Genomic DNA, 25,004 nt, shown 5'->3' with positions numbered 1-25,004 from the left:
GGTATCGGAACAGAAGGATGGTGGGGTGGCCAAGGGGGGGAGAAGACCCACGATGTGTCGAGGTGGAACCGATCGCAGATTTGGGAAGGGCCCCTGAATTCGCTCTCTGGTTAAAGGGGAGCCAATCGGCGCATGATCGGCGCAAGATTACAATCCGAAGCAGCCGGCAGCGCGGTTAAACCCCCAAAGCCACCCTTTTCTGCTGGAATTCGAAGATGGAACCTCAAGCGATTGTAACAAACTAGGGGGGTCCGGAAAGAAGCGTTACCAAGGTGATCGGTAAAAGCAGCCCGACGTTCATGGTCACACGGGAATACGGAGCGAGTGAAACGCGGGGAGACGGCGGCGTGGGGGGGGGGGCTGTACAGCTAAGCAACGGTCTGACCAAAGTCACCTGCGGGACGCGCGTTCTTTCTGAAAACCAGGATGCTGGTGTTTACGACCCAAACGTTCGTACGCCCATTAAACCAAGACGTCGGGGTGCGCTCGCCCCGAGATCTGCTTCCAGTTGACGTTCCGCGCACCGACGGGGGTAAAGCAAAGGCAGGGGGGGGTATCCAGGGAGGAGAGGACGTCAAGGACCGAGAGCTCTCTGTGACCTTTAGTGCAAGACTGGATGGGTTCCAGCGGCCATCTCTTCGCTCCCGGGACCGTTCGGAGAGGAGTCAGTGTACGGAGAGTTCGCGGGAAGATGGGGACGGCGGGGCGGACGTCGGTGTTGGGGGGGGGGCCAAAAACTAAAAAGTGAAGGATCATGAGAGAGGAGTCAGGGATGGACTTGGTGAGGGGTTAAAAACAAGGTATAGATATAATCTTCAGAGGAGAACACGGGGGGGCCTAATGTATGTAGGCCCGGTACACGGCAGACATGTCGTTGTCTGATTGGTCCAATGCTTTCGCTCTCTTGTAGACCTGCAAAGAGAGGGAGCCAATTAGGTTGGAAAGCAGCGCAAGCACATGACCCGACCGCTCGATGGCGGCTAACAGGCCGGTAAGAGTTACGGGGGCGCGTATTACCTCGTTGGCGGCGGCCGCCATTGGAGTCGGGTGATTGACGGAGTCCCCGAGCGAGATGGCTAACCTCAGATCCTTCTGGATGTACTTTAAGTAGAAGTCTGGTTTGAAGTTTCCTTGTAGGATGTCTGAAAACAGATGGGAGAGTTTGAGGCGCGTCTTCCGAGTCTGTCCCCCGAAACACGCGGACAAAAACACACAAAAAAAAAAAAAAAAAAAAAACCAAACAAACAACAACAAAAAAAAACACAGGGGGCAGGCCGTCCCAATAAAAAAATAAAATAAACCGAAAACAAAATACCCTGAAAGCCAACCTGCTGAAATTTACCATTCTCTGCCCAGGATGTACCTTTAACCCCAAACCCGGCCCTTTAAATAAATCCCCACCGCCGGTAACCGGTAAATCCCCTACTTTGGCACTTCTGGTCCAGGAAAACGCTCGCCAGCTGCCCCTGATTCAGGATGTCCAGCAGGGTCTGTTGGGACTGGCCGGTGACCTGCGCCAAGGTCATTCCTTCCGCTATTGTGGCCATGAAGCTGCCCTGAACCATGTTGAGGATGAGCATCATTCTGGCTGCGTTCCCCACGTCACCTACAAGACAAGACGGACGTTTGTCAGGAACCAACGCGGTGTGCCGTTACTCCACCGGCGGGATCAGCATCATCTCTCGCCATTGGATGAAACGAGGTCTCCACCGGATAGTACGAGAACCTAGAATGGCGGCAGCCTCCTCACCTAGAAAGAACGAAGCTTTCCCCATGGCCTGGAAGCAGCTGCTGCAGTCTTCGTAGACGCCTTGGTCCCCGGCGGCCAGGATCACCAGCATGCCGTCATTGGACAGCTGTTGGTTACCAGACACCGGGGCCTCCAGGAACCGTCCGCCCCGGGACACGATCACCTGTGGAAGACTCGCATTGTGACAGCGGAAAAGAACCAGACGGCCCGTCTCGGCCCTTTAAATTTACAGATTAAAGGGGCAGATTTAGAGAATATTCCAACCAATATCCAGCTGCGATTGGTTGGTTTGTTGTAAACGTCCAGAACCAAAAGGCCCAACGGGGAGAGTCCAGAGGAGACCCGGTTGGGTGAATTACTAAAGCGGGAACGTTTACGTTACAAGCCCCCGCGGTTACCTGAGCGACTTCGGCCACAGTTTCGGGGTCCACCGTCGACATGTCCACGTAGCATTTTCCTGGACGGATACCCTGGAGGACGCCGCTGGGTCCCAACACCAACTGGACGGGGAAAAGGAGAGCGGGAGATATCAGAGTCAGCAGCACCATGCGCGGGGGGTTAACCAGTGCCGCAAAATACAGGAGCCCACCCAAAACAGCCGAGTGATTTATAGAAAAATGACCAAACCGGCACAAAATTACCCAAAGACTAGAACGTCCAGACAATTCCAGTACAATAACTGGTTTAGGATTATGAGATTATGAATTGACGTAGCGCCATCATATTCCGCAGCGCTGTACAGCAGCGCGAAAACTCACATCTTTCGCTGCTTTGGGATCCGCGACGCAGGCGAACGTGATGTCGCAGGTGGAGACCACCTCTGCTGGAGTCCGGCCCAGGAGGGCTCCTTCCTGGATGAACAGATCGCACTGAAAAAGAAAGGAAGCGGCGCGATCAGGAAAAACGACCGCTCGCCGGCCACGTGCGACGCGCGAAGGCAAAGCCCAACCCCGTGACACATAAACAAAGCCGTAAATGAAATCGCCTTTACCTTAACGCTGTCATCCTGATCCCACACTTCACTGGGAATTCCTCCAGCCGTTTTCTATTTTAGAGAAATAACGGAAATTCATATGCGGGAGGCTTAGTCTCTTTTTTTTTTTTTAAAGAAACCGAGCGCGATACTTTAACCCTCGACTCTTCAGAAAGCATGCTGCAGTCATTCCAATGAAGTATGAGATCATATTCTAAGCACTAGATGTAGAATGCCCCCCTAGGGGGGGTTTTGGGGAGGAGGATAAAAAAATAATCATTAAAAAATATATATTTCCCAAAATCCGTACCTTTTCGGCTGTCCTGTTCCACACGGTTACACTGTGTCCCATTTTCAGAAGGTTGGAAACGATGCCGCTTCCCATCAGCCCCAGCCCGAGGAAACCGATCCTGCGCATGAACAGAGTGAAAAATCATCATAAGCCAGCCAAATCTGTTCAATCGCTTAACCAAATATTAACTAAAGAAAGCACGGGGGGGGGGGATTGGTTCGGACTTGGTTCCCATACAGCAAGTACCCCAGCAGACCCTCTCGGGCAGGCGAGAATGCCCGCTGATCTCTCAGGGTATTAATCTCTGCAGAGGCAGATGGCCCGGGGTAGGTGATGGGGTGATGGTAAACGGCCCTGAGCCGGACTCAGCCTCCGTACTTTTTGTCGGTGGGCGTGATGTTGCCGTTGATGGCCGTGCTGTCTGCTGCTTGGATGGACGTCGAGCCGCTGTCCTGTGAACGGTAAAGAGACGGTTACTAGTAAAACAAAGACAAACATGCGCGGGATACAAATAATAATAATAATAATAATGAGGATCCAAGGAAGACACGCTCTCACCTCCTCGGACACTTTGAGCCTCTTACTGATGGCCTGGTACGTGACGCTGGGCTGAGGGGAGAGGATAAAAAACATTAACCAGTCCATAAGAAGCACCTGCGCGGCCTACGAGCCAATCAGCAGGCCTCAAACACCACAAAGGGGGCTTTAAATACCACGTCCCACGGGATCTGGGTGAGTTGAGCCAAACACAGTATTTATTACATCCCCGCAGAGCCGCTTTACCTTTTTCAGGATCATTTCTGTGCCGAGGGTCCTGTGACTGTGAAGCAGCCAGCTGTCTCCTGGAAGCTCGTCCTAAAAATAAGAAAAGGAGGGTAAACACAACGAGAGTAACTTAACGTATCGTACAATACAGTGACTCGCGAGACAGCACCCCCCCGCGCAGGTACGCATCAATACCGCCCCCCCGCGCAGGTACGCATCAACACAGCCCCCGCGCAGGTACACATCAACACCGCCCCCCCCGCGCAGGTACGCATCAACACCACCCCCCCCGCACAGGTACGCATCAACACCCCCCCGCGCAGGTACGCATCAACACCCGCCCCCCGCGCAGGTACGCATCAACACCGCCCCCCGGGTATCCAGCTTCCGATTCACAGGCGAGTCCTGGCTAAAAAGGCCTTCTTTATGGGGCCGCATTTACATTATAATCCCCCCCCAAATGATTTTGCCCCTGAGGCAGAAGAGTCCCGACAGCTTTAGGAGACAGGGCGAGCTGAACAAAACCCAGGAGAACCAAACGGATAACGACGCAGCGTTTAAACAACAGGTACCGGCTGCAGCGGAGATAAAGAAGTTCAACGAACGAACGCCTGATAACTCACAGAACTCCTTCCTTCCCGCGTCCCCCCCAAATCACCGTATCAGCATCGAGAAAAATGTATCAATATATTGATAATTGGTAAAACACAAGACTCTCGGGGAACTGGAAGGAAAGCTTTTCTTTAACCAAGTAGGTGGTAGATAAGTGGAACAGCCTCCCAGCAGAAGTGGTAGAGGGTAATACAGCGAGGGGATTTAAACATGCGTGGGATCGACATACGGCTCCTGAACCAAAATCTCCCCGAACGCCGGTGAAATGCGAGCTCTGATCTTGAAAGATAATCGCCAGCATTTTACCAAATTAAATACAAAACGATGGCGTGAACGGCCTCTGTTAATCGGACGCAAAGATTTTTCCTTTTTTTTTTTACTGAAAAATATGGTAAAATATCTATTTTTTTTTTTTTTATTAAATACACATATATTGCAAAATAGCAAAAACGTAAAATTCTTGGTAAATCAAACGTATAAGAAATGGCACCAAACAGCAGCGTCTCCGTCACACGGATTAATCCACAAACACGGGAAGGAAAAAACAACATACAAAACGGCAACCAAAAGCGGTCGGGGCCACCAGACTCCCTGCCGAGGCTTCGGAATCATTCCAGAATATTTAAAGCTCTGGCGGAGGGAATGAACCCGCCGAACGCAGACAGCGCGCGTCCCTCAGAGCCGTTCCTGCGCTTCTTGGGTTCAAAATCAGAGGTGAAAGAGCCCAAAAAGACGTGGCGATAAACCTACAACTCACATGGGGGGCCGCGCCAAGGAGTTAGGGGTCTCACACGGACCCTGGGGGAGCAACATAGCTTTACAACCTCCGCTCCATCCACAATCATGGACAACGAGAGAAGGTAAGGCAATGGCTGGGCCGCGTTACTCTATTATTACGGGTGACGGGTGAGAGCTTCTGGCCAGTTGAAGACATCGGGTTGTCCTCTTAAAATCGTATCATTGAAATAAAGAAGGTGGCTACGTGGCTGAGGTTCTCAGACTCCGAGGTTTTCTAGACATTAAGAGCCGAACGCACGTAGCAGCTCCGGCCTCCAACAGCCTCCGGTACGGAGTAGAGAGGTCCACACGTGGTCACGGACCTCACACACGGATCGCTACGCGGCGCCGCCACTGACTACTCAATCAAACCATCCGCTTCTCTCAGAAAGAGCCCTAAGCCCTGACATCTGTATACAACACAGCAGCCGCCACCGGCAACTGGTTCAGAAGTAAAACCTCTGCTCTTCGTGAGCCAAGGGAGTTGCTCGGGGCGGACAGCGGCCTCGATCATTTGGTCCCATGGCTCGCGCGTGGAGAAGGGGCGTAGAATATTAAGGGTTTTTAGTAGATGAGAAACATTTCGTTTTCACTGGAATCCAACAGGATGACAAGAAACCCAAAGACCCGGAACGTTAAAGCCGCCGGGGGCCAAACCCGGCCTATGCGGCCCTCAGCCGCTGGGGGCCAAGCCCGGCCTACGCAGCCCTCAGCCGCCGGGGGCCAAGCCCGGCCTACGCAGCCCTCAGCCGCCGGGGGCCAAGCCCGGCCTACGCAGCCCTCAGCCGCCGGGGGCCAAGCCCGGCCTTCGCAGCCCTCAGCCGCCGGGGGCCAAGCCCGGCCTACGCAGCCCTCAGCCGCCGGGGGGCCAAGCCCGGCCTACGCAGCCCTCAGCCGCCACTGCCTAGTCTTACCTCGCTTGAAGGCGGGGGCCAGCTGAACCGAGAGACAGTTTTCATTGCTAGCTTCTTCAGGGTGCTGGGCTGTGGCACCAATGGGTCCTAAGCAGAGAGGGTGGAGAGTGTTACGGAGATGCATTCACGACGTACGTACATCCCAGAGAGCTTATGGATCAGGGACGCCCAACTCCGGTCTTTACGGGGCGCGGGCGAACACCTCGGGCATTAAGCACCCACTGAGGGATCGCGTTGACCACCCAACAGAAGGCACCGAAAGATGGAGCTGGACCCCTCTGCTTCAAAACCTGCCCCCCAATATAATAATCCAGCAGCCTTCACGCAGATACCGTCTCCAGTGATAATGAAGACCACCAGCTCATGACACTTTTTCGCTCCAAATCCATACTTTGGACCCTTAAAGACACATTTTGATCCCCATTACTGGACGAACCAACGTGAGAACGGGCTCCCTATTACTAAAACGTTAAGCACAAGGGCGGCGGGACATGGGGAGGAATAGCAGAGATTAGAAGCGAGATGGGCGGCGAGCTGCCGAGTTCAGATCACAAAGAGCAAGCGGACCACCATGTCACCGGACCACCATGCCACCAGCCTCCAAACCAGGCAGCTCCAGGGCCGTCTATATCCAACATGGGCTCCAATACCTCGACTTGTTATTTAAATACACACTTGAGTCACCTGCATTCAAGCAGTAGAAATGGAAGCAATAAGTTTCCAGACCCCGAGAATCTGCCCCTTTACTCGGGCAATAACACAGAGACTCCGGGTCGGACCCAGATGGCACCGGCCTGCACCTCGTAGGGCTTTTGCTCACAATAAGTGTATTGTAAGTCCGACCGCGTCCTACCGAGGACTTTGTGGTTTAAACCGCATTCATCCGCAGGAGCCTCGGGCATTAACCAGACTTAACCTGTAAAAACCTCTACAGAGAGCAACCGGCGGGACGTTCTCCATATGTATTAAAGCTAAAAACATGTCACAGGGGCCTCCTGACAGCATGCGCGGGATCGGCCACAGCCTGCTGCTGATGCGGCATTATTTGTGGGCGCCCCAGGAACACCCGGCTACCCGCCTGCCTGGGATATGAGATAAAAGGAAGGTTTCGGCTGCCCCTGGGGTGAGATAATATCCACATATCCATCAAAAGACTAACAACGCACAGCGATATAACATACACACATTCAGGGGCCAGGCAACGCTTTCTGTGGCATTCAATAATAAAGCAACAACGCCACTTCGGCACAAGACACTGTGGCAATGAACTCAGCCGCCAGCACACACGGAGTTAATGAAGGCATGCTATACTTTCCACACTAGGCACTGGGAAACCCACCAACGACTTCTCCACCCCAAGCAGGATTTGGGGTCCCGGCACGTTCCAGAATCCGGTCCTAAACCCGCTGAACTCCCGCACCGGTCGAGAAAGGGTTACCCGCTACTTCCAATTTACAGACGCCATGACAGGATCCTGAAGCATTACCTTGTCTTCTTTCGGGGGTCTCCCGCGCTTGCGGGGACTCTGGTCACGGGACTTTTTCTGCGGGGAGTGACTGCCGGAATCAGAAGACTTCCTCTTCCTTTCTCCACCGACTTTCTTGGCTCTTCCCTCGCCTTTCTTGCCTCCAGCTCCTTTGCCCTTCTCTTCATTACTCTGCGGGGAGAGGCAACAACAACGCGATGGAATTACTCTACTACATCCAAGGACAGAATTCCCATCGCCCGCCTCTAGTGCTGTAAAGACTCAAACCTTAATCAGTCGTTGGTCTCGTCTTATATTCAGGAGCCGTATGTCTATCCCATGCATGTTTAATACCCTCACTGTATTACCCTCTACCACTTCTGCTGGGAGGCTGTTCCACTTACCTACCACCCTCTCAGTGACGTTTTGCACCAAGAGGGGTTAACCAAACTACTGTCCATTACATCTAAGAAGTGATTGGCTCCCTGCTCTATGTGAATCTATACGTAGTAATTACTAGATACAGGAGGCTCGGTATACAGCGACGTCACAACAGAAATCCCCAAAAAAGCCACCATACGCTTACGACGGTTAAAAAAATACCGTAATATGGACTCGATGCACAAGTTTCCTGGAGTTAAAAAAAAAAACCAACAAAAAAAAAAACCAACACGGATATCCCGTTGCCTTGGCGACTGTGCGGGATCTCTGTATCACAGAGCTAGCCGGGAACAGCTCCTAGGGGCCACACAAACATTCATTCACTATAAAACCGCGTTTCATTTGGAGGGCGGTACAGACGTTTATCCGTCTGCTCTGTCCCTTTACCCAAAGCTCGCTGGATGTCAACAAAATGCACTATTTTACACCCGTAGCCATGCAGACGGCGCCCAGAAATAAAACCTTAACCGCAGCTCGCTATAAATAAAATAAATATTTTACAGCCCCCCCAATCCCACGCAGAGGTGCAGCGAAATAAAATAAAAAAGGCAATATTTACTAAACACAGAAGCACCTCAATTAAAGGGACAATCCAGCCACCACATGCACTTGCATGCATATCATAGCTACGGTGTCCTCCATCCAAATACATGGGGGGGATTCTGCACACTGCCCCCATAGGCATTTGCCCCTTTCACTGCCCCACGGGTAAGTAACATATTAAAGGACATAAATGTGCATTCTCCGCTAGGGGACACCGCCGCGTCCAATTAACTTTTCAGATGCTATAAATGTTTCGCGCAAGGAGCCTTGGAACCAGTAGACAGCCGCACACCAGGAACTTCCATCATCAGTAATTAAATGCGTTAAAGAAAAAATATGTTTGTCTGAATCCCGGGTCTTAAAATTGTCCGAATATCATAAATCTGTGAGCGTCTCCCAGACACTAGCAGGCACCGATGACCTATTCCTGGACAACAAACACGAGAAACAATGAAAAGCAGATAAAAAAATTAAATCTGCAGACTGAACCAAATAATATACTGAGATATTTGTGCTAATAGTTGATAGTTGTGGCCTAATAGTGTCTCACTACCACTGGTTAGTTAGAGATAACCCTGCACCTATTTTCCAGCAAAATTGAGAATAGTTTTTTTTTATTATTATTATTGTGTTCCAATAGCCCTTTATCACTCCCATCACTCCTGTGTTCCAACGGCCCTTTATCACTCCCATCACTCCTGTGTTCCAATGGCCCTTTGTCACTCCCATCACTCCTGTGTTCCAATGGCCCTTTATCACTCCCATCACTCCTGTGTTCCAATGGCCCTTTATCACTCCCATCACTCCTGTGTTCCAATGGCCCTTTATCACTCCCATCACTCCTGTGTTCCAATGGCCCTTTATCACTCCCATCACTCCTGTGTTCCAAAGACACGTTGTGTTCGCTGATCCAAATTTAAGTTTAAAAGGCTAATTGATGGCTAGAAAACCCTTTTGCAAATTATGTCCTTGTTTTCCATGGAAACAGCAGAGTGACCCCAAAGTTTTGAACGGTTGTGTATGTTGCAACACAGGAAGGGAGAGAGGTAATCAGTTGTTGAATTTAAAGAATAAAACCTTCTGTTATACAGGTAGGATGGAGCTCACCTGTTCCTTCGCCTTCGCTTTCTTTAGGAACTCCTCGACGGCGTCCACAGCCTGTTGGAAGCGCTTGCCTTTGTTGACTTTGGTCATCTCCTCTTTGTGGGGATGGTACGGCTTCAGCTGCTCCACTTTAATCCAAGCGCTAGGAGGGAGAAAGAGCGAGAGTGAAACCGGCCCCCGGCGATCAGGAAAACAAGGATCAAGTACAAATATTACACTAAAAGACTCGAACCTCATATCATTTGGCACGTGAAAAGCTGGAGAGACGGAGCACTGCCAAAACCGGAAGAAAACAACCCGAAAAAAAAAATATATAACTTACACGACTTTTTAACCATTTGGGGTCACAGCTGTTTTCATGGAAATTAGACTTTTAAACTTAAACTTGGATCAGCGAACAGTGTGCCATCTGAACTCAGGAGTGATAAAGGGCCATTGGAACACAGGAGTGATGGGAGTGATAAAGGGCCATTGGGACACAGGAGTGATGGGAGTGATAAAGGGCCATTGGGACACAGGAGTGATGGGAGTGATAAAGGGCCATTGGAACACAGGAGTGATGGGAGTGATAAAGGGCCATTGGGACACAGGAGTGATGGGAGTGATAAAGGGCCATTGGAACACAGGAGTGATGGGAGTGATAAAGGGCCATTGGGACACAGGAGTGATGGGAGTGATAAAGGGCCATTGGGACACAGGAGTGATGGGAGTGATAAAGGGCCTCTGTGCGCCTATGAAGAGATTCCATTAAAAGTCAGCCGTTTCCAGCTACAACAGTCATTTCCAAAATTAACTCCGTCTGCGCTGGATTTCTGATCCATTTCACGTTTTTTAATAGAGGAAAAACTGCTTTTATTTAAATAAAAACAAGGAAAAGTCTCAGGGACCCCAAACTTTTCAACAGTCGTGTAAGCTGCAGGACTCTTTAACTTGCCCTCAAACACAGTGAAGATCTGGAAAAGTTTGAACCAAACCTCGCTAATGACATCACTCACAGGAAATAAGTTGAACTATTTTTGTGCAATTCACCTCGGCCAGACAAGGGACTCGCCGCTGGGGGGGTTCTATGTAGAATTTAGGAGTTTGCCTCAAATAGTTTGGTGCCGGCAAAATGCTGAGCCGCCAGAATGGGATTCATTCATACAGATTAAGTTCGGCATCGGCAGCAAACGCTTGTGACTCCCGTGGCTACAGGGATTTGCCCAAAAGACCCATAAATACCTCTGATCTCCAAGCAGTTTGGCAAAGTATGAATCCAATCACTTTTTTAATACCGGCTCCGCTGGCGATAACATTTAAGCCCACAAAGTGCTTTTCCCACTCATACCCTTCTGATGGGTAACTGTCCAGAGGTGAACGCCAGAACCGCGACGTTCTCATTCTAATGTATAAACTACGCGTCAGATACTCACTGGTCCTCTGTGCCAAAAAACTTCACGAACAGGCATTTCTTGCCACGCGGTTTCTTTAAGTCTTTAGGCGGGTTGACGATCTAAAAGCCATTAGAAAGAAAATGAGAAAAAAATATTTTTTTCTATGGAATATTCAGAAAAGATATAATGCACTTGAACAATTTACAGAAATAAGGACCCTCGGACTGCAAGACCCGACATGAATCCTTTCGAACGAAACGCCTGGGTCAGATTATGGTTGTGTTATTATTATTATTATGTTTTGTTAGGTAGGAATTATAAAGCTCACCTTGCCGGGCCATGGTGGGTATCGGCCAAGCTTGCCCCTAAAAAAAAAGAGAAAAAAAAGAATAAGATTTATTTGAGAAATAGAGAGAAATTCACAAAGAGCAGGCGGATCTTCAGCGCCAAACTTCATAAACGCCGTTATAAGACCAGCTCGGATACGCGCATGAGACCACCCGAAAAATGTCTTCAACAGGTGGTTGAAGCGATACGAATTAGACAAGTATTCCGGAAGGCAAGTTCCAATAGATACCCCAACCTCGAAAGAGGTTTCAGAACCAGTACTTTTCAGAACCCACCTCTCTCTGACAGGAGCCTCAGCTCTAGAAACCAAGTGATCCGACGCGCCGGATGCCCAGGCATCACTCCCAGCCAGAACTCACGGCGACGCAACAGCCACAAACCCAGAGACCGCCTGGCGCAGCGAGCGCTGTCTGTACGCAGACGCCACAAATGACGGCTCATATAGTGACAGTAACCACCGCGAGTGGACGACATAAAAACACCCTGACCACGCTCACTCACTCTCACCGGAGGAGAGATGCGTCCGCTCTAGAGACGTCGGTGCGCCCTAAAGCATGGATAATTCCTATCGAGAAAATCAACATAAACCAGTATTTAAAAACAATCGTCTCCCAGTTCAAGGACTAGAAGGGGCCGGAGACGGTCTTTCCAGTTGAGGAACTCTCTACTTACATTAAAAACCCAAAGACATTTGATTTGGTTGGCGTGAGCGCTAACAATCTCGGACACGGAGAGTGGCAGATAAACCGGTAAATACTTGATACCGATATATATTTCTTTAAAATGTTGTTTGTTTTTGTTTTTTAAATGAAAGTTACAAACTATTTCTGTACAAAGAGTCCTGAAGAAGTCCTTCAAAAAAAAAAAAAACATTTCTAGCGGACTGTGAGCCAATTGGCAACAGACGTTCGATCGCCCCGATGCCGAGCGGTACCGGGCACTCCTTCCCGGGTTTAAAGTAAACAACGTGAACCAACCACAAACACGTTGGCATCGCGAACACAAGCTGATTCACACGGGGATGTTTTCTAAACAAAAAAGTATCCTTTATATCCAAAAAAAAAGCTTCACACCGAGGTCTTCCTGCGTACGATTCGGGGTCCCGCAGCACAGCGCTGAGAACACGACAGCCCTATGTAAACGAATCAATAATAACAATAATGATAAATGCTACGGGTCATGTTTATATTATTTTATCCAGAATTAAAGAGAAGAATAAAACGACGGATCCACAAAACCCGGATCGGACCATAAAAAGGAAGCGACTGGAACAGCGTCCGGGAGAGAAGACGTTCCAACTTTCCAAGGATTAACCTTCCCTCCTACTCAATAAATCGAAACAGCGTCCAAAAGCGAATTCATACACGTGAACTGAACGACCCCGTCCCGGGGCATCTGCGGCAGGGAGTCCTACACCTGGTGCCTCGTCGTGCCACACGGGGGTGAAAAAAATCCACAGTTTGTTAAAGAGACGGTTAAGGCTTAAGAGGCAGAGCTGCGGATCGGGCCCCCCAGTTAGATCTGTTACCCCCAGGGCTGCCACTGCCCCCTCCCCATCCATTCCACGAGGTCCCGATTGCCCGAGCGTACGCCAGTTGCCCCTTTATTAACAATCTTACCCCAAACTAGGCATTAACGTCACAATGCTCAGCATCCGGGTGAACTTATATAACCAGCTCTCGCTCACCGGCCCCATGTACCCCTCAACCCCTTCACATTAAGAAAAACATGACAGAATTAGCCCCTCTTGGTGCCCCTGGGGTAGCCCAGCACTTGCCCTCCAAATCATTATGTTCACACAGCAGGGATTAAACCCATAATAGCCAGCGCCTCTTCGACCCACACTTCCCAGGATTACCCCGCCAGGCCTGTGCACTTTGACCTAGGGCGCCCTCCCCGACGTATCCCTCATCACACCCCACCATCCCTGAAGGGTTAAACCCGGAATAGCTTGGTTGCGCATTACCTTCAGCCCCTCCTCACTGCCACAGCTTGTGCTATTTACCCCTCATCTTTCACCATCATGGCCCCCGCCTTCCCAGCAGGCTTTAGGCCTTGTACGCCCAGTCTGCTCCCCTCACACTCACCAGACGAGGTCTCCCTGTCGCAGGCCCACTGCCGCCATCTTACCGACACAGCCGAATCGGGAAAGGATTGGGGGGGATAGGAAGGAATACAGGCCGCGCGGAGGATGCCGGGAACAGGAAACACTCCCACCCACCGTGCGCGCGACACCAGCCCACGCTCTGCGCGCAACACCAACAACCCTGCCACCTCCCTGTGTCTCCGTCAACCAACCAATCAGCGACGGCGTATCAAGAGCCAATCCGGAGTAAGGTGCGAGGTAACGTCAAGGGGTAGCTACGCCTGCTAGCGAGGAAAGTCGCGCGCGAGCGGTTTCCCTGGCCGCCGATAGGCTGCATAGGTAACGTGATGCTGTTCTGGCCTGTCAGTCGTTGTTGTTGTTATTATCGGCGTCCAGGGAAGGAATGTCACGTGACCAGGGACGACTTGTTTCCTCTGGACCACGTGACAGCTTGTCCCCGCCCCCTCCTTTTCCAGCGGCGGTTGGCGATCCTGGCGCGCCGCTCAACGGCCAGTGAACGGTGCCGGCGGAGCGGAGATCCCTACTGTGAGTGCGCGTTAAGTAATCCGTACAAGGTGCCGCGCTGACCATCTGCACTGCAATTCAGGGGCCATTGTTCGGGCGCCCTTCCGGGTGGCCCCCCGTGGAGATTATAATGGTCCGGTCCCACCTCTTGTTTTAGGTGCAGTGGAGCGACCTGCGCGTATAAAAGTGAATCCAAAGATGGCTTGGCCCTGCTTTCATTTAAGTGCAACGGGGGTGTCTCCCCTCTCTTCTTTCATTGGGGTTTCTCCATACTTCTCCACCACGTGCCACTGGGGGTGCCCCTAGAGCCCCCTCCCTTCGTGCCACTGGGGGTGCCCCTAGAGCCCCCTCCCTTCGTGCCATGGGGATGCCCCCAGAGCCCCCTTTACCATTTGGGTGTCTGTAGCTCCCTCCTTTTGTGTCATTGGGGTACCCCTTGTCCCCTCACTTCCTGTCATTAGATTGCTGCTAGTGCCCCCCATTTGTGACTGTCGGGGTGCCCTTGCTGTCATCTCCACCTCAGCTGCTCCTTGACGGCGCGAGTTCCCCTTAAACCATCGACCGTGTAACTCCCGGCAAAGAGTGCGTGAGGGGGGCCGCTGCTTGTGATGGACACGATGACCCATAGGGGGTACTTAGTCATTCCATAGGTATTGCAGGTGCTATAATGCGGCGGCTGCTCCGTGTGACTCGTGCAAATTCATTGGCTGACTGACCTCGCAATTATTTTCATCAACAGGACGCCCCGGGAGCGATGCATCTGGTATGGAGAGGGAATGTCACATGCGCGCCTTCCCATAAAGCCGTGGGGTAGACACGTAACATGCGCTGATTTCATACCGTCTGAGATCTCTCCAACCCAACCGGAACCGGCCGACGACGTGTCTAGATAAGCGTGATTTACTGACCTGGAACCCGCGTCCCACCCTGCGTCAATGGGACCCCCGTGCTAAGGTTTCATACGCTCTTTGTGTGGGGTGGGGGGGAGAATGGCAGAGCCCCGGCGGGTACAGCTGGCCTGTCTCTCGCCAAGCGGCCCTCCGCATCCTCCGGTTCCAATGAGACCCCGGAGCGAAGAGAAGGAATCGGAGACGCCGGCCACCATCCGCCTGGATCTGAAGCTTTTTGAACCGGATCAGAAAAAATGCCCCGAATTCTGCTATCCCGAGCTGATCAGGAAAGCGAAGGCCGCCAGCAAGAAGAGATCGTCCTCTGAGAAGGTGAGAAAGATCTCGGGTTCTTCTCCGTCGTGCCGCCATTGGCCTAGCGAACCGCTGAAAGTTTCCTCTACGGGGAAGGAATAATAAAGAATTTTGTTAAATTACATAAAAGCAGAAAAAAGGATTCAGTCACAGGGAGGGTGGCTGAACGACTACTCTCATGACTCCGGGCAAACCCTTCGGGCGGCCAAAGCCTGGATGAGATCCATGGGAGTTTTAGTTCTGCAGCATTAGAGCTGTTACCGGTCTAATCAGCCAATCAGGAGAAATAGATCCTAATTATTATTATCGTCCTTTTATTTAAATCAGATGTGTAAATATTTAATTTTTTTTCAATATTTTTATTAAAAATTGGCGGATTTTTTACCTAATATTTATACAAAAAAAAAAAAGTAGGCTTTATATTCTGGTGTCAAATGGTCCAGATAAGCCAATCCTCTGCCGTCTTGTTGGAGTGTGCCCTCACATTGGTGAGTGATGGATGTTTGTGACGTATATATACGCTGATAATTCGAGAGCCCCGTCTGTCCGTCCGTCCGTGGCGCATGCTGGTGTGTTTAAATACCCCGTTGTTAATAATAATAATAATAGCGTAACGGATTGCGTGTTCTCTGTTCCCGATCCAAGAAGAAGACGGTAAATCCTTTCAACGATGAAGAGGCCGAGAAGAAGGAGGTGGCGGACATAGCCCAGAGGTTTGAGGAGAAATACGTAAGTGACGTTTTAACCCATTTATAGAATTTAAAAGGCATCTCCCGCCATTTCTGTAGATCACATGTTATATTATATTATCGGCAGTCGGGTTCCCGGCATTGTCTGCTAAGTAGGTTTCTGTTCCTTGAAGAGCAGGAAACCCCCGTTAAGTTTTGCAGGGTCTCCCTTAGTCCCAGTTTCCCCCATGTGATTGACATGCAGGTGATGTGGCCTTTCCCTAGCCGGACTTCGGCCACTAAGGGCCGGTACCAGCCTGTACGGTGTCTCTGTGTTTCGCGTGAATCTGATTTCAGACAATTAAATGTCTGGCAAACATCTCCACGGGAATATAGTTTAATCCCGGCTGTTACGAGGCGGCCTTTCCAGGGATTTCCGCCTCCCCAACGAGTTTACGCCAGCACAGGGTATACTGACAGAAATGTGCTAATAAGCAGCGCAGGTACGTTTTCCGCTCCAAACCTGGATTGAAGACTCGTCACGATGGGGGATTCCTTTGTGAATATCCTAGCTGGGTCGTTATGACTCCGGTTTCTCCGGCCCCAGACGGAGGATAAGATTACACCGCGGGGAGCCCCGCGCCGCGACGAAACAAAAGAACTCCGTTTTATACTAAGACTCCTTGGCAGAGCCTTTAATGAGCTCAGAATAAAGGCTCTTCGTTTTCTGAATGTTTAGTGAATTTTCAGTGATTTCCGCCCATACAGCCGTAGTTTTTGCACACAGCGAGGTCTTCATCAGGACGATAAATAAATAACACCTGATGAAGACCTCATTGCGGTCCAAACGTCGGCGGCATATGTTTGCCTTTATTGGAACGCAAACGACCGCTTTCCTTGTGTAAAGACTCCTAGAGGTCTGGTAAACCCCTGCCGGTCCGGAATAAGAAACGCTGAGGCCGCTGAGCTCCTAAATATTTTGGGTGGGTAAAGTTGACCTCTCCCTGTCCCTGTCTCTGCAGGGGAACAAGAAGAGGCGCAGAGACCGCATGCAGGACCTGATCGATATGGGCTACGGATACGACGAGTCCGACTCCTTCATAGACAACTCCGAGGCGGTGAGTCCAGTAACCACCAGTCCAGAACTCGTAGGGTTAAGGGCATTCCTGCTGGTTCCCAGTTGGAAAAGTAAAGATGGCGCCTTCTTCAAAAGAGATCTCCGGCTTTGGGTTTTTTATTATCAAGGAACCTCTTGCCTTTCAGTACGACGAGCTTGTTCCCGCGTCTCTGAGCACCAAGTTCGGAGGCTTTTACATCAACACTGGAACTCTGCAGTTCAGGCAGGCGTCCGAATCGGAGGACGAGGGGGTCAAAGAAAAGAAGAAGTCGTCGCCCAAGGTAGGCTTCCATCGTCTTTCACCTCTAGGGTCAGGAGAAGTCTTCTCCGAGCCGGGGCCGAGGCTACACTGACCATACTCTCTGCTTGCCTTCCATACTACGCGTGCTTCTAATCCGACAGAAAATGAAGGAAAGAGGAGAAAAACTGAAGAAGAAGAAAAGAGACGAGGAGAAAAAATCCAAGAAATCCAAATATCCAAAGAGCGGGTAAGAAAATTCAAGCCTGAAAACGGGGCTCGCTGGGGACCCTTAGGCCTCGTTACGTTCAGGGGACTAAAGCACTTCATGGGATGTTGCACCCGGAAGGGGTAAAACCCCCTACAGGGTCAGACGGATCATTTAACGATTGGAGGGCACCTTGATCTGACCCTTGTGCCTTTTAATCAGGTTCACGGCGCTGAATGGCACTAAAGAGAAGAAAAAGAAGAGTTCTATAAACCTGACCGATATGCTGGCCAGATTCCAGAAGGAGAAGGAAGCTCAGAAAGTTAAATCCGCCGCTCCCCCCGTGGCACCTACTCTGAAGCCGTCCGCACAGATACCACCCACCCCCCCGCAGGAGGCCGAGCCGGCCCCGGACCCTCTTCTCTCTGCCCTGGTGTCTGAGACCGAGCTGCTGCAAGCGGCCAGCGCCATCGAGTCCCTGAGCGAGAAGGATCTGGATCAGTTAGTCCCGAACCCGCCGGATAAACCGGACGCGGCCCCGAAAGCTCCGGCAGCCGCGGAGGAGTTTAAAAAGCCCCCGTCCCTCCCAGATGGGCTGCCTTCCTCGCTGGAGAAACGGATCAAGGAGCTAACCAAGGTGAGGCTGGGCTTCCGACAAATACGACGGGTCGGCTTAATTATTCCTTTTTTAAGGTTAATTACGCACGTAAAGGGGGAAAAAACTCCTTGAGCATTTTGTTTAAAAAAAAAAAAAAAAAAAAAAAGCGCACTCCCCAGCACTGTATACAATAATGTCGGTCATTGCTGATAATAACCTGGTTTTTATCCACTTTTGGCTCAAACTCCCTTTATCTGCAGACCTGGAGCCGTCGTCGCTGTCAGTCATGTGATATTTTGGGTGACTTTCCCGGCTCAATCACTACACTGAGCTGATGCTTTATGACAATGCTAATGAAGTCAGTTCCTCCATAGACTTTCATTCGTCAGAAAAGTCCGATTGCGTGATTTAGACTGAGCCATTCTATTGTTCCCCACAGGCAGTATGATAAGGAGTCGGGGGGTTTAGTAGATCGGGGATCAGATAACAGAATGAGAATCATACAAACGGCTGATATGCAGCTGCCTGAAAACATTTATATTACGGGTGGGGGGACCCGATGTTTTTGAAAATGTACTTGATGCCTGAGATAAGAAAATGGTGATCGTTCCGCTTCTTTTTTTTTTTTCATAGACATTTAAGAGAAGCGCACAACATAGAAACACATAAATAACCGAGTGCATTGATACCGATTGCTGTGGGTTCTTTAAGGGGGGGTTATCAGTCTCGATAAAACCTGACTCTCTTGTTTCAGGCTGTCAGAGTGTCCGAGGGGGACAAGAAAACGATCCCGTTTACCCAGGACATGAACAGAGCGCTTCTCGAGTAAGTGTCACAGGACATAAAATCCATAACGAAACAAGATGGTGTAAATGAAAGAATTGCCTTTAAATGAAGCTGCAGCTCCAGAGCTGCAGCGCACGCACGCCTCTGTGGTCCTGGTTTCTTGGCTGCTTAAAGCATTGAAATAAAATCCAGGTTCCAGCGATAAAGATCTTTAATATCTTCGTTTCTCGCCGACGGCGTCGCCCCCGACGACCTTCACTGATTTATCTTTCTTTCTTTGAAGCATCTACCTGTTGTCCCGGGATCTGCCCTCGGCGCTGCATTCTGCCGTGTTTACCCACCTCTCCTCCGTCCTGCCCTGTAACAAGGACACGTTGGTGAAATGGGCGAGTCGGCTCTATTTGCACAGACAGGTGAGGTGGCGAGTGCCAAACGTCGCTTCCCGGCCCGACCTCATCGATAAATCCATTCAAGCTTCGATAATAAGAGAGCAGACCTTAAAAATAATCCCAGCGTTTTGATTGGCTGCGCATCGGAGTGCTGGAACACGGGGATTTAAATATATATTTACTTAGATCTTATAAGTTAGATGCATAGTAACAGGAATAGCTTTTCATGTAGATTAAGAAGATTTAGAGAATATACAAAAAAAAGCTGATAGAGACTAAAAATCGACTTTTATGGAACAGATGGAAGATCTTAAGACTCAATTGTTAGCTCTGGGTGATGGGTGTTGGTGTTAAATTGTTTGCTTTAGCAGAAACCGTCTCCACGAAGACCTGCAGGTCATGCGCGACACGGTTCCATGACACGCTCTGTCTCGTTTTAGGGCAGCCCTCTATGGGAACCTCTGAAGAAGCTGAAGGACGCCATCGCCAAAGCCATGCCGGAGCAGATCAACAAGTACCACGAAGAGTGCAAAGTCCACAACCAGTCCAAGTACGCCAAGTAAGTGAGCGGCCGGGTGTGGGAGCCGTACTGACTTTATCGCGGTCAGGGAAGGGACTCGCCCGCTAAGCCCTGCTCCAAATAATAGTTAAGTTACGTTCCTGCCTGCCGCCCCCAAACCCTGTATGCCCCCCGGAGCGCAGTGCGCGGCCGGTAAAACTCATTGCGTGATGGATCTTTTCCTGCTTTTGCCCCAGGATGCTTGAAGAGGAGAAGGAGAAAGAGCAGAGGGCAGGTTCAGAGGAGGAGGAGGAGGAAGAAAAGAGCAACAAGAAGTCGGCCAGCCCCAGAAAAAAGTTCCAGTGGAACGAGGAGATCCGGTGAGGAGCTTGGGATGGACGGGACGAGGCAGGAGACCACGCTGGAGGAGGTCAGGCGAGTCTCCTGTCCGCTTACCTTTAACCCCCGCCTCGCCGTTGTCTTGTTCACACAGGCAGCTCCTGTGCCAGCTGTTCCGGATGAAGGTGGAGATGTTTGAGTCGGAGGGAAGCAGCCTGCTCAGCCTGGAGGATTATCTCAAATCCTTCCTGGACGTCGAGGTGAAGCCTCTGTGGCCCCGGGGCTGGATGCAGGCACGGTAAGCGGGGGGGGCACCTAAAAGATCCGGCAGATCTGAATGTGAGAGGCGCTCTGTCGATGGGATTATCAAGCGGTCCACCTGACTAGATGCCGGTTTATTAGACGCTGCGATTAATCGGATATTGGTTGGATTATCCCACTCTTGGGCGAGTGAAGAGCGCAGCTGGATGGATGAGGTCCGTAGAGGTTTCAGTAAAGGGGGAGTCGTTTGTCTGAGGCTACTCGGGAAACAGTCACTTCATCCCTGCAGCTGCTGTGTGTAGTTTCTCCGTTGCCTTTACATCGTTGCCGTTTGTTTTGCTCGCAGGACGCTCTTTAAAGAGACTCGGCGTGTCTACCCGCAGCTCTCCTCCATCATGTGAGTATCTGACGCGAACTCATTAACCCCGCGCCCGCCGCCTCTGAATGATTGTATTCTACATTGAAAATGAGCCGGTTGTCCTGTGGCTGGTCTCGCGCCCCGTTCTCTGCCGTTAACCGGATAGAGCCAGCAGTCGGCCGACCTACAATTTTTTTCTCTCTCTCTCAATTAGAGCGAAGAACAGAGCGCTGGTCTCACCAAAGCCCAAAGCAAAGGTACAGCAAGCTTGGGTTTATTTTCTTAGATATTTTGTAATATTTCTGTAAGTTTCCCATTTTTAGTAGTGTTTTTTCTACCAGTGTTTCTGATGCCCATGGGTGGGCTATCCCGCTTTTTGTTACAGGAACCTTCCAGCAAGCACGACAAGAAGTCCGCGTCGCCCCAATCGGAGAACGCGGCTGGAACCGCATCTGCCTCCGCCAAGGAGCATCCGGCGCCGTCCTCCACGGCCTCGCCGTCGCAGCCGGCAGCCTCACCCTTTCAGACGTACGCCCAGGACAACTCTCTGGACGGGGACCTTATCCACAACCCGCCTTCGCTGGACGGTGTGTCAGAACACCTGACGGCGCTCTCTAACCGCTCTGCGGGTCTCGACGTTTCCACCTCCAAACTGGGGACCTCTGAGAAAAACATGGCGGTGGAGGAAAAGAGAAAGTCGTGCCCTCCCCTTCCTTCTCCGTCGGTCCCCACCGTCGCCCCACAGCCCCCGCGCGGGTATCTGGTTGAGCAGTCTCTGCACTTGGGACCTGAGAAGAAGTTGATGTCCGCTGGTCACAACCCCCGGCCGCCTTCTTCTGAAAGCCACCAGGGGAAGCTCAAACAGCATCTCCATCACGGGGCGGTAAAGTCTTCTCAGCTCAACGCGTCCTTGCAGCCCTCGGTGAAACTTTTCCAAATAACGAACCAGCACAGCAAGGGGAGCCTCTCGCATCCCGGCCATGGCGGAAACCCTAGAGGTTCTGCCCCTTCCCCTCCGCAGCGGCCCACCACGCAGCAGACCAAGCCCTCCAAACCCCAGGCATTTCACTCCGCGTCGTCCTCCGCCAGCAGCGCTCACAAGACTATCATCTCTCCGGGCTTTGTGGGCAAACACCCGGCCGGCGGCTCCAACCAGCAAGTATACCGACCCCCGGTGCATAGACACCCGGTTCCCACTGGCGGAAACTCGGGGGGCACGGGGGGGCAGAACGCAAGTGCTTCAGCCTCTCCAAGCCCATCTTCTTCGACCCTCCCGCGCGGTTCTACGGTCCCTGTCAAGAAACCTACGTTGCCCCCTCAAAAGCTGACCTTGGTGGCGCCGCAGGACACCGGAGGGGGCACCCAGGGCGTTGCCAAATTGCTGACCTCTTCAATGGTGGCCGGAGTAGGAGGAAACGCTGCTTCTCCCGCTAACATCGCTGTAAGTAGGCAAGTGCCTGGTGTGCTTGGTCCGGGCCAAAGTATCGAGTGTTTAAAGGTACTAAACTACCAGTGCTTAATTCATACATTGCCTGGGGCGTCCACACCTGTGTCTTTCTACATCACGAACGGTGTTGACGTTTTGGGGCTTATTGACTAAAAGGAGAGCTGGCAGTTGGGGTTTTAACGCCCTCACCTCACTGTTCGTTACGGACGACCGACACCGGCAGCTTCCTCCGGCACGAAGGGCTGAGCTGGCCCTGTATAATGTATAATTCAATGGCTTAAAGAAATCTCACTGATTTAACTACGCATTATACAGGGCCGTGCAGGCTCTTCCCGGACCTCCATGACGTATAGTGAAGTCGAAGAGCGCAAACTCTCCCTTTAGTGAATAGACCTCTCTTTATTCTCCCCGCAGTCGGCAAAAAGCAGCGTAGGCTCCGGGCTCCTCGCGCCGGGCCAGTCGCTGACCGTCCTGACTCCATCGTACAAACCAAGCAGCGGGAAGCTCCCGACGCCGACCTCCCTGGGGATCCTCTCGCCCATCCACACCTTTCCACTCCACGTCATCTCCTTCACCGCGGATCCTGTGCCAAAAGCCGCGGCCTCGAGCGACGCCATCGTTACCGGGCCGGCCCCCGGGACGTTTCACCACGGGCTATCGCGCAGTGAGTACTCGCAGTCACATTGGGGCGTCTCTTTATGAAATAGCGCACCCCCCCCAAGCCTCGCGGTCACCCCTGAATCGCGTTGGGGTTGTCGCTTGTATTTTCAGGCTCTATCTCTTCTAGTCTAAGGGGCTCAGAAGCCCCCTGGGTCCTGCTTTGAGGTGACGCTCTCGCTCTCTCCTTGTGCAGATCTTTTAGGTGGTTTACATCCAGCCACAAAGCATCACCCCGCGTCTGTCCCGCACTCAGGCCTCCCGGCGCATGTCCAGCCGGGCCAGACAGGTAAACATTTCTCCCGCACCTTTACATCGTGGAATATCCTCTACCTAAACAATCAGTCGCTGGTCTCGCCTTAGATTCAGGAGCCGTATGTCTATCCCATGCATGTTTAATACCCTCACTGTATTACCCTCCACCACTTCTGCTGGGAGGCTGTTCCACTTATCTACCACCCTCTCAGTAAAGTCAAGCCTCTGACCCTCTAGTGTTAGATTCCGGTCTCTTGTTGTGTAGTAACCATGAATTCCTGCATTTCTGTAACTCTTCGCTCTGTCCCTCACAGATGGCGCGCACCTCCACGGGAAGGGGCCCTCGGGTCCTCAGAGAAAGCTTTAATCTGTCGACCTCCCCCTGGAATATGGGTCACGGCGCCAACGACTTTAAAAGCACTTGCACGAGAATGCTCCCCGCGGCACGACGAAAAGCACTTGTTCTGTGTATGGCAGGAGTGGCTTGCTGAGGATGATGGGAGTTGTAGTCCACGCTGTTGACTCCCAGCCGCGGGGCTATCCCTGCTGTACAGCTTGCTGCAGTTATTTTTTTTTTATACTGTTTTAATCTTATTAAGCCGACAAGGCGACTGTTTTTATTGTTTTTTTTTTTGTTTTGTTTTTTTTGCATGGACTTTTATAGATTTTTAGCGCGCTCGACAAGTCTTTATTTCTGAGAGATTTCCCGCCCCTCTCTGCGTTTTATTTCTGACCCGACTCCCTCCGGCTTCATCGTATCGTTACCCCTCTACCTCTCGCCCCCGACTCCGTTCATCCATTTCTGTATTTTTTATTATTTTTTATTATTTTTTTTTGTATTTGTTGAAATATGGCCAGTGTTTGTGGACCAAAAATCGTTTTTGTTCATAGAAATAATCTTTCTGACTTTTGTAAGATGTGGCTTGGCTGTAAATGAGCGGATTTACGCAGAAATGGCGTTTTCATTTAAGTTAAATCTTGTCAAATGGCCAGTTTGAGCTAAGGAGGAGTGTTTTTTTCCCCCCCGCAATTTGCTCACTAGACATCTTCCTCCTTATCCACAGTAATTTTCTTTATATAATTTTATTTCTGCAGCCACGGATAAATCTCAAATGGGAAATATTGCCCCCATCGCCCCCCCCCCCGTATGACTGGCGTGTAAGTCCTGGGTATTGTAGATACTTTTGTCTTAATGGTTTTTTCCCCTTTTTCTATATGAAGGATTGAAAAGTTGGCATTTTTATCATAGTTTTATAGTGATTTGTTTGCAGAGAAGTATTTTAGGATTTTCATGCGAGGGGCACATGGGCGATTAACATTAATAAAAGTCCAAATAAGATGTCGTTTGCCATATTTTAGCCAGTTGGCTGGTGACGCTTTTGGATTTTTTAATTTTTTTTTTGAAATATATTTTTTTTGGTGCTCGTCGGTTACTTTTGGTTTTATAGACCCGAGATCCTAAGGAGGGGTGTTGATGACGTTTTGTATGTTTACCTGGAAGTGACCACCTTTTCATGGAAGTCCAATGCGTTTCCACTCGGTCAAGACGTGAGCGTTGGGTGCTGATCTAAGCCATTCATATCCGGTCAGCTCATCGCTTTGATGACCTTGAACATCCTCTAAAACAAATATAACCCCGCGTTCTATCAAGCCGAGGCTTCGTTGACTTCAATCGACTCTTCCTGGTGAAAACCGACGACGGCCACCGTGGCAGCGGGTCCTCACCGAGTTCAGCTGACCTATGGTGGCCTCCATAGACTCAACGTTGGGTTTCGGCAAGCGTTTGGCCAACACGACCCCGCTGGGCCCGTAAGGGTTACGGGTGATTTAGGAGCTGAAGATAAGCCTCTAAACACGTGGAATATTTAATCACATCCCTGGGAACGGCGGTCTTCACAATGCGCGGACGGAGCATCTTCGTGACGTTCCGTCCGTCAGGGTTGGTAAAGATGTCGCGATGTCTTGCGTGAGCCGCTCTTCGAGTGACAGACCCCGATTTTTGTAGCTTTTGCTT

General features: G+C 50.9%; 2 protein-coding genes across 5 annotated transcripts; one reads left to right on the top strand and one right to left on the bottom strand.

The window, feature by feature from the left end:
- Nucleotides 1-698: 698 nt before the first annotated feature.
- Nucleotides 699-13,610, bottom strand: GLYR1 (glyoxylate reductase 1 homolog). Of its 3 annotated transcripts, XM_053470995.1 has the most exons (17): nt 13,445-13,610; nt 11,338-11,374; nt 11,049-11,128; nt 9,640-9,778; nt 7,570-7,740; nt 6,084-6,170; nt 3,799-3,870; nt 3,574-3,624; nt 3,394-3,467; nt 3,034-3,133; nt 2,742-2,795; nt 2,509-2,619; nt 2,149-2,250; nt 1,751-1,913; nt 1,427-1,606; nt 1,018-1,142; nt 699-912 (listed from the first exon to the last, which is right to left on the bottom strand). In XM_053470995.1, the coding sequence occupies exons 1-17, from the start codon at nt 13,480-13,482 to the stop codon at nt 838-840; spliced, it is 1,659 nt and encodes a 552-aa protein (XP_053326970.1). In that variant the 5' UTR covers nt 13,483-13,610; the 3' UTR covers nt 699-837. The 3 variants fall into 3 exon arrangements, with proteins under 3 accessions (XP_053326970.1, XP_053326973.1, XP_053326971.1); XM_053470998.1 differs by lacking the exon at nt 6,084-6,170; XM_053470996.1 differs by lacking the exon at nt 2,742-2,795 and having other exon boundaries at nt 13,445-13,609.
- Nucleotides 13,611-13,939: 329 nt separating this feature from the next.
- Nucleotides 13,940-23,580, top strand: UBN1 (ubinuclein 1). 2 transcript variants are annotated; one of them, XM_053470487.1, is made up of 18 exons: nt 13,940-13,989; nt 14,708-15,188; nt 15,819-15,899; nt 16,861-16,956; nt 17,102-17,236; nt 17,358-17,443; nt 17,624-18,038; nt 18,754-18,824; nt 19,069-19,198; nt 19,615-19,733; nt 19,931-20,053; nt 20,167-20,310; nt 20,620-20,670; nt 20,846-20,888; nt 21,017-22,072; nt 22,493-22,742; nt 22,932-23,024; nt 23,305-23,580. In XM_053470487.1, the coding sequence occupies exons 2-18, from the start codon at nt 14,958-14,960 to the stop codon at nt 23,355-23,357; spliced, it is 3,177 nt and encodes a 1,058-aa protein (XP_053326462.1). In that variant the 5' UTR covers nt 13,940-13,989; nt 14,708-14,957; the 3' UTR covers nt 23,358-23,580. The 2 variants fall into 2 exon arrangements, with proteins under 2 accessions (XP_053326462.1, XP_053326461.1); XM_053470486.1 differs by having other exon boundaries at nt 15,816-15,899.
- The last annotated feature ends 1,424 nt before the right edge of the window (nt 23,581-25,004 follow it).

The sequence above is a fragment of the Spea bombifrons genome, chromosome 7, assembly GCF_027358695.1.
Source record: "Spea bombifrons isolate aSpeBom1 chromosome 7, aSpeBom1.2.pri, whole genome shotgun sequence".
In the NCBI taxonomy this organism is placed as follows: Eukaryota; Metazoa; Chordata; class Amphibia; order Anura; family Pelobatidae; genus Spea; species Spea bombifrons.
Note: the sequence above shows the minus strand (reverse complement) of the source record. Positions and strands in the feature narration are given on the sequence as shown.

Bases quoted from the DNA above. Each gene is read 5' to 3' on its own strand.
- UBN1 (XM_053470486.1), top strand. From the start codon at position 14,958: ATGGCAGAGCCCCGGCGGGTACAGCTGGCCTGTCTCTCGCCAAGCGGC. The intron at 20,054-20,166 runs GTGAGGAGCTTG...TTGTTCACACAG, and splicing joins CAGTGGAACGAGGAGATCCG to GCAGCTCCTGTGCCAGCTGT. The intron at 22,073-22,492 runs GTAAGTAGGCAA...TTCTCCCCGCAG, and splicing joins CTTCTCCCGCTAACATCGCT to TCGGCAAAAAGCAGCGTAGG.
- GLYR1 (XM_053470995.1), bottom strand. From the start codon at position 13,482: ATGGCGGCAGTGGGCCTGCGACAGGGAGACCTCGTCTG. The intron at 11,129-11,337 runs GTGAGCTTTATA...AATGGCTTTTAG, and splicing joins ACCCACCATGGCCCGGCAAG to ATCGTCAACCCGCCTAAAGA. The intron at 3,625-3,798 runs GTAAAGCGGCTC...CTCTCCCCTCAG, and splicing joins CAGAAATGATCCTGAAAAAG to CCCAGCGTCACGTACCAGGC.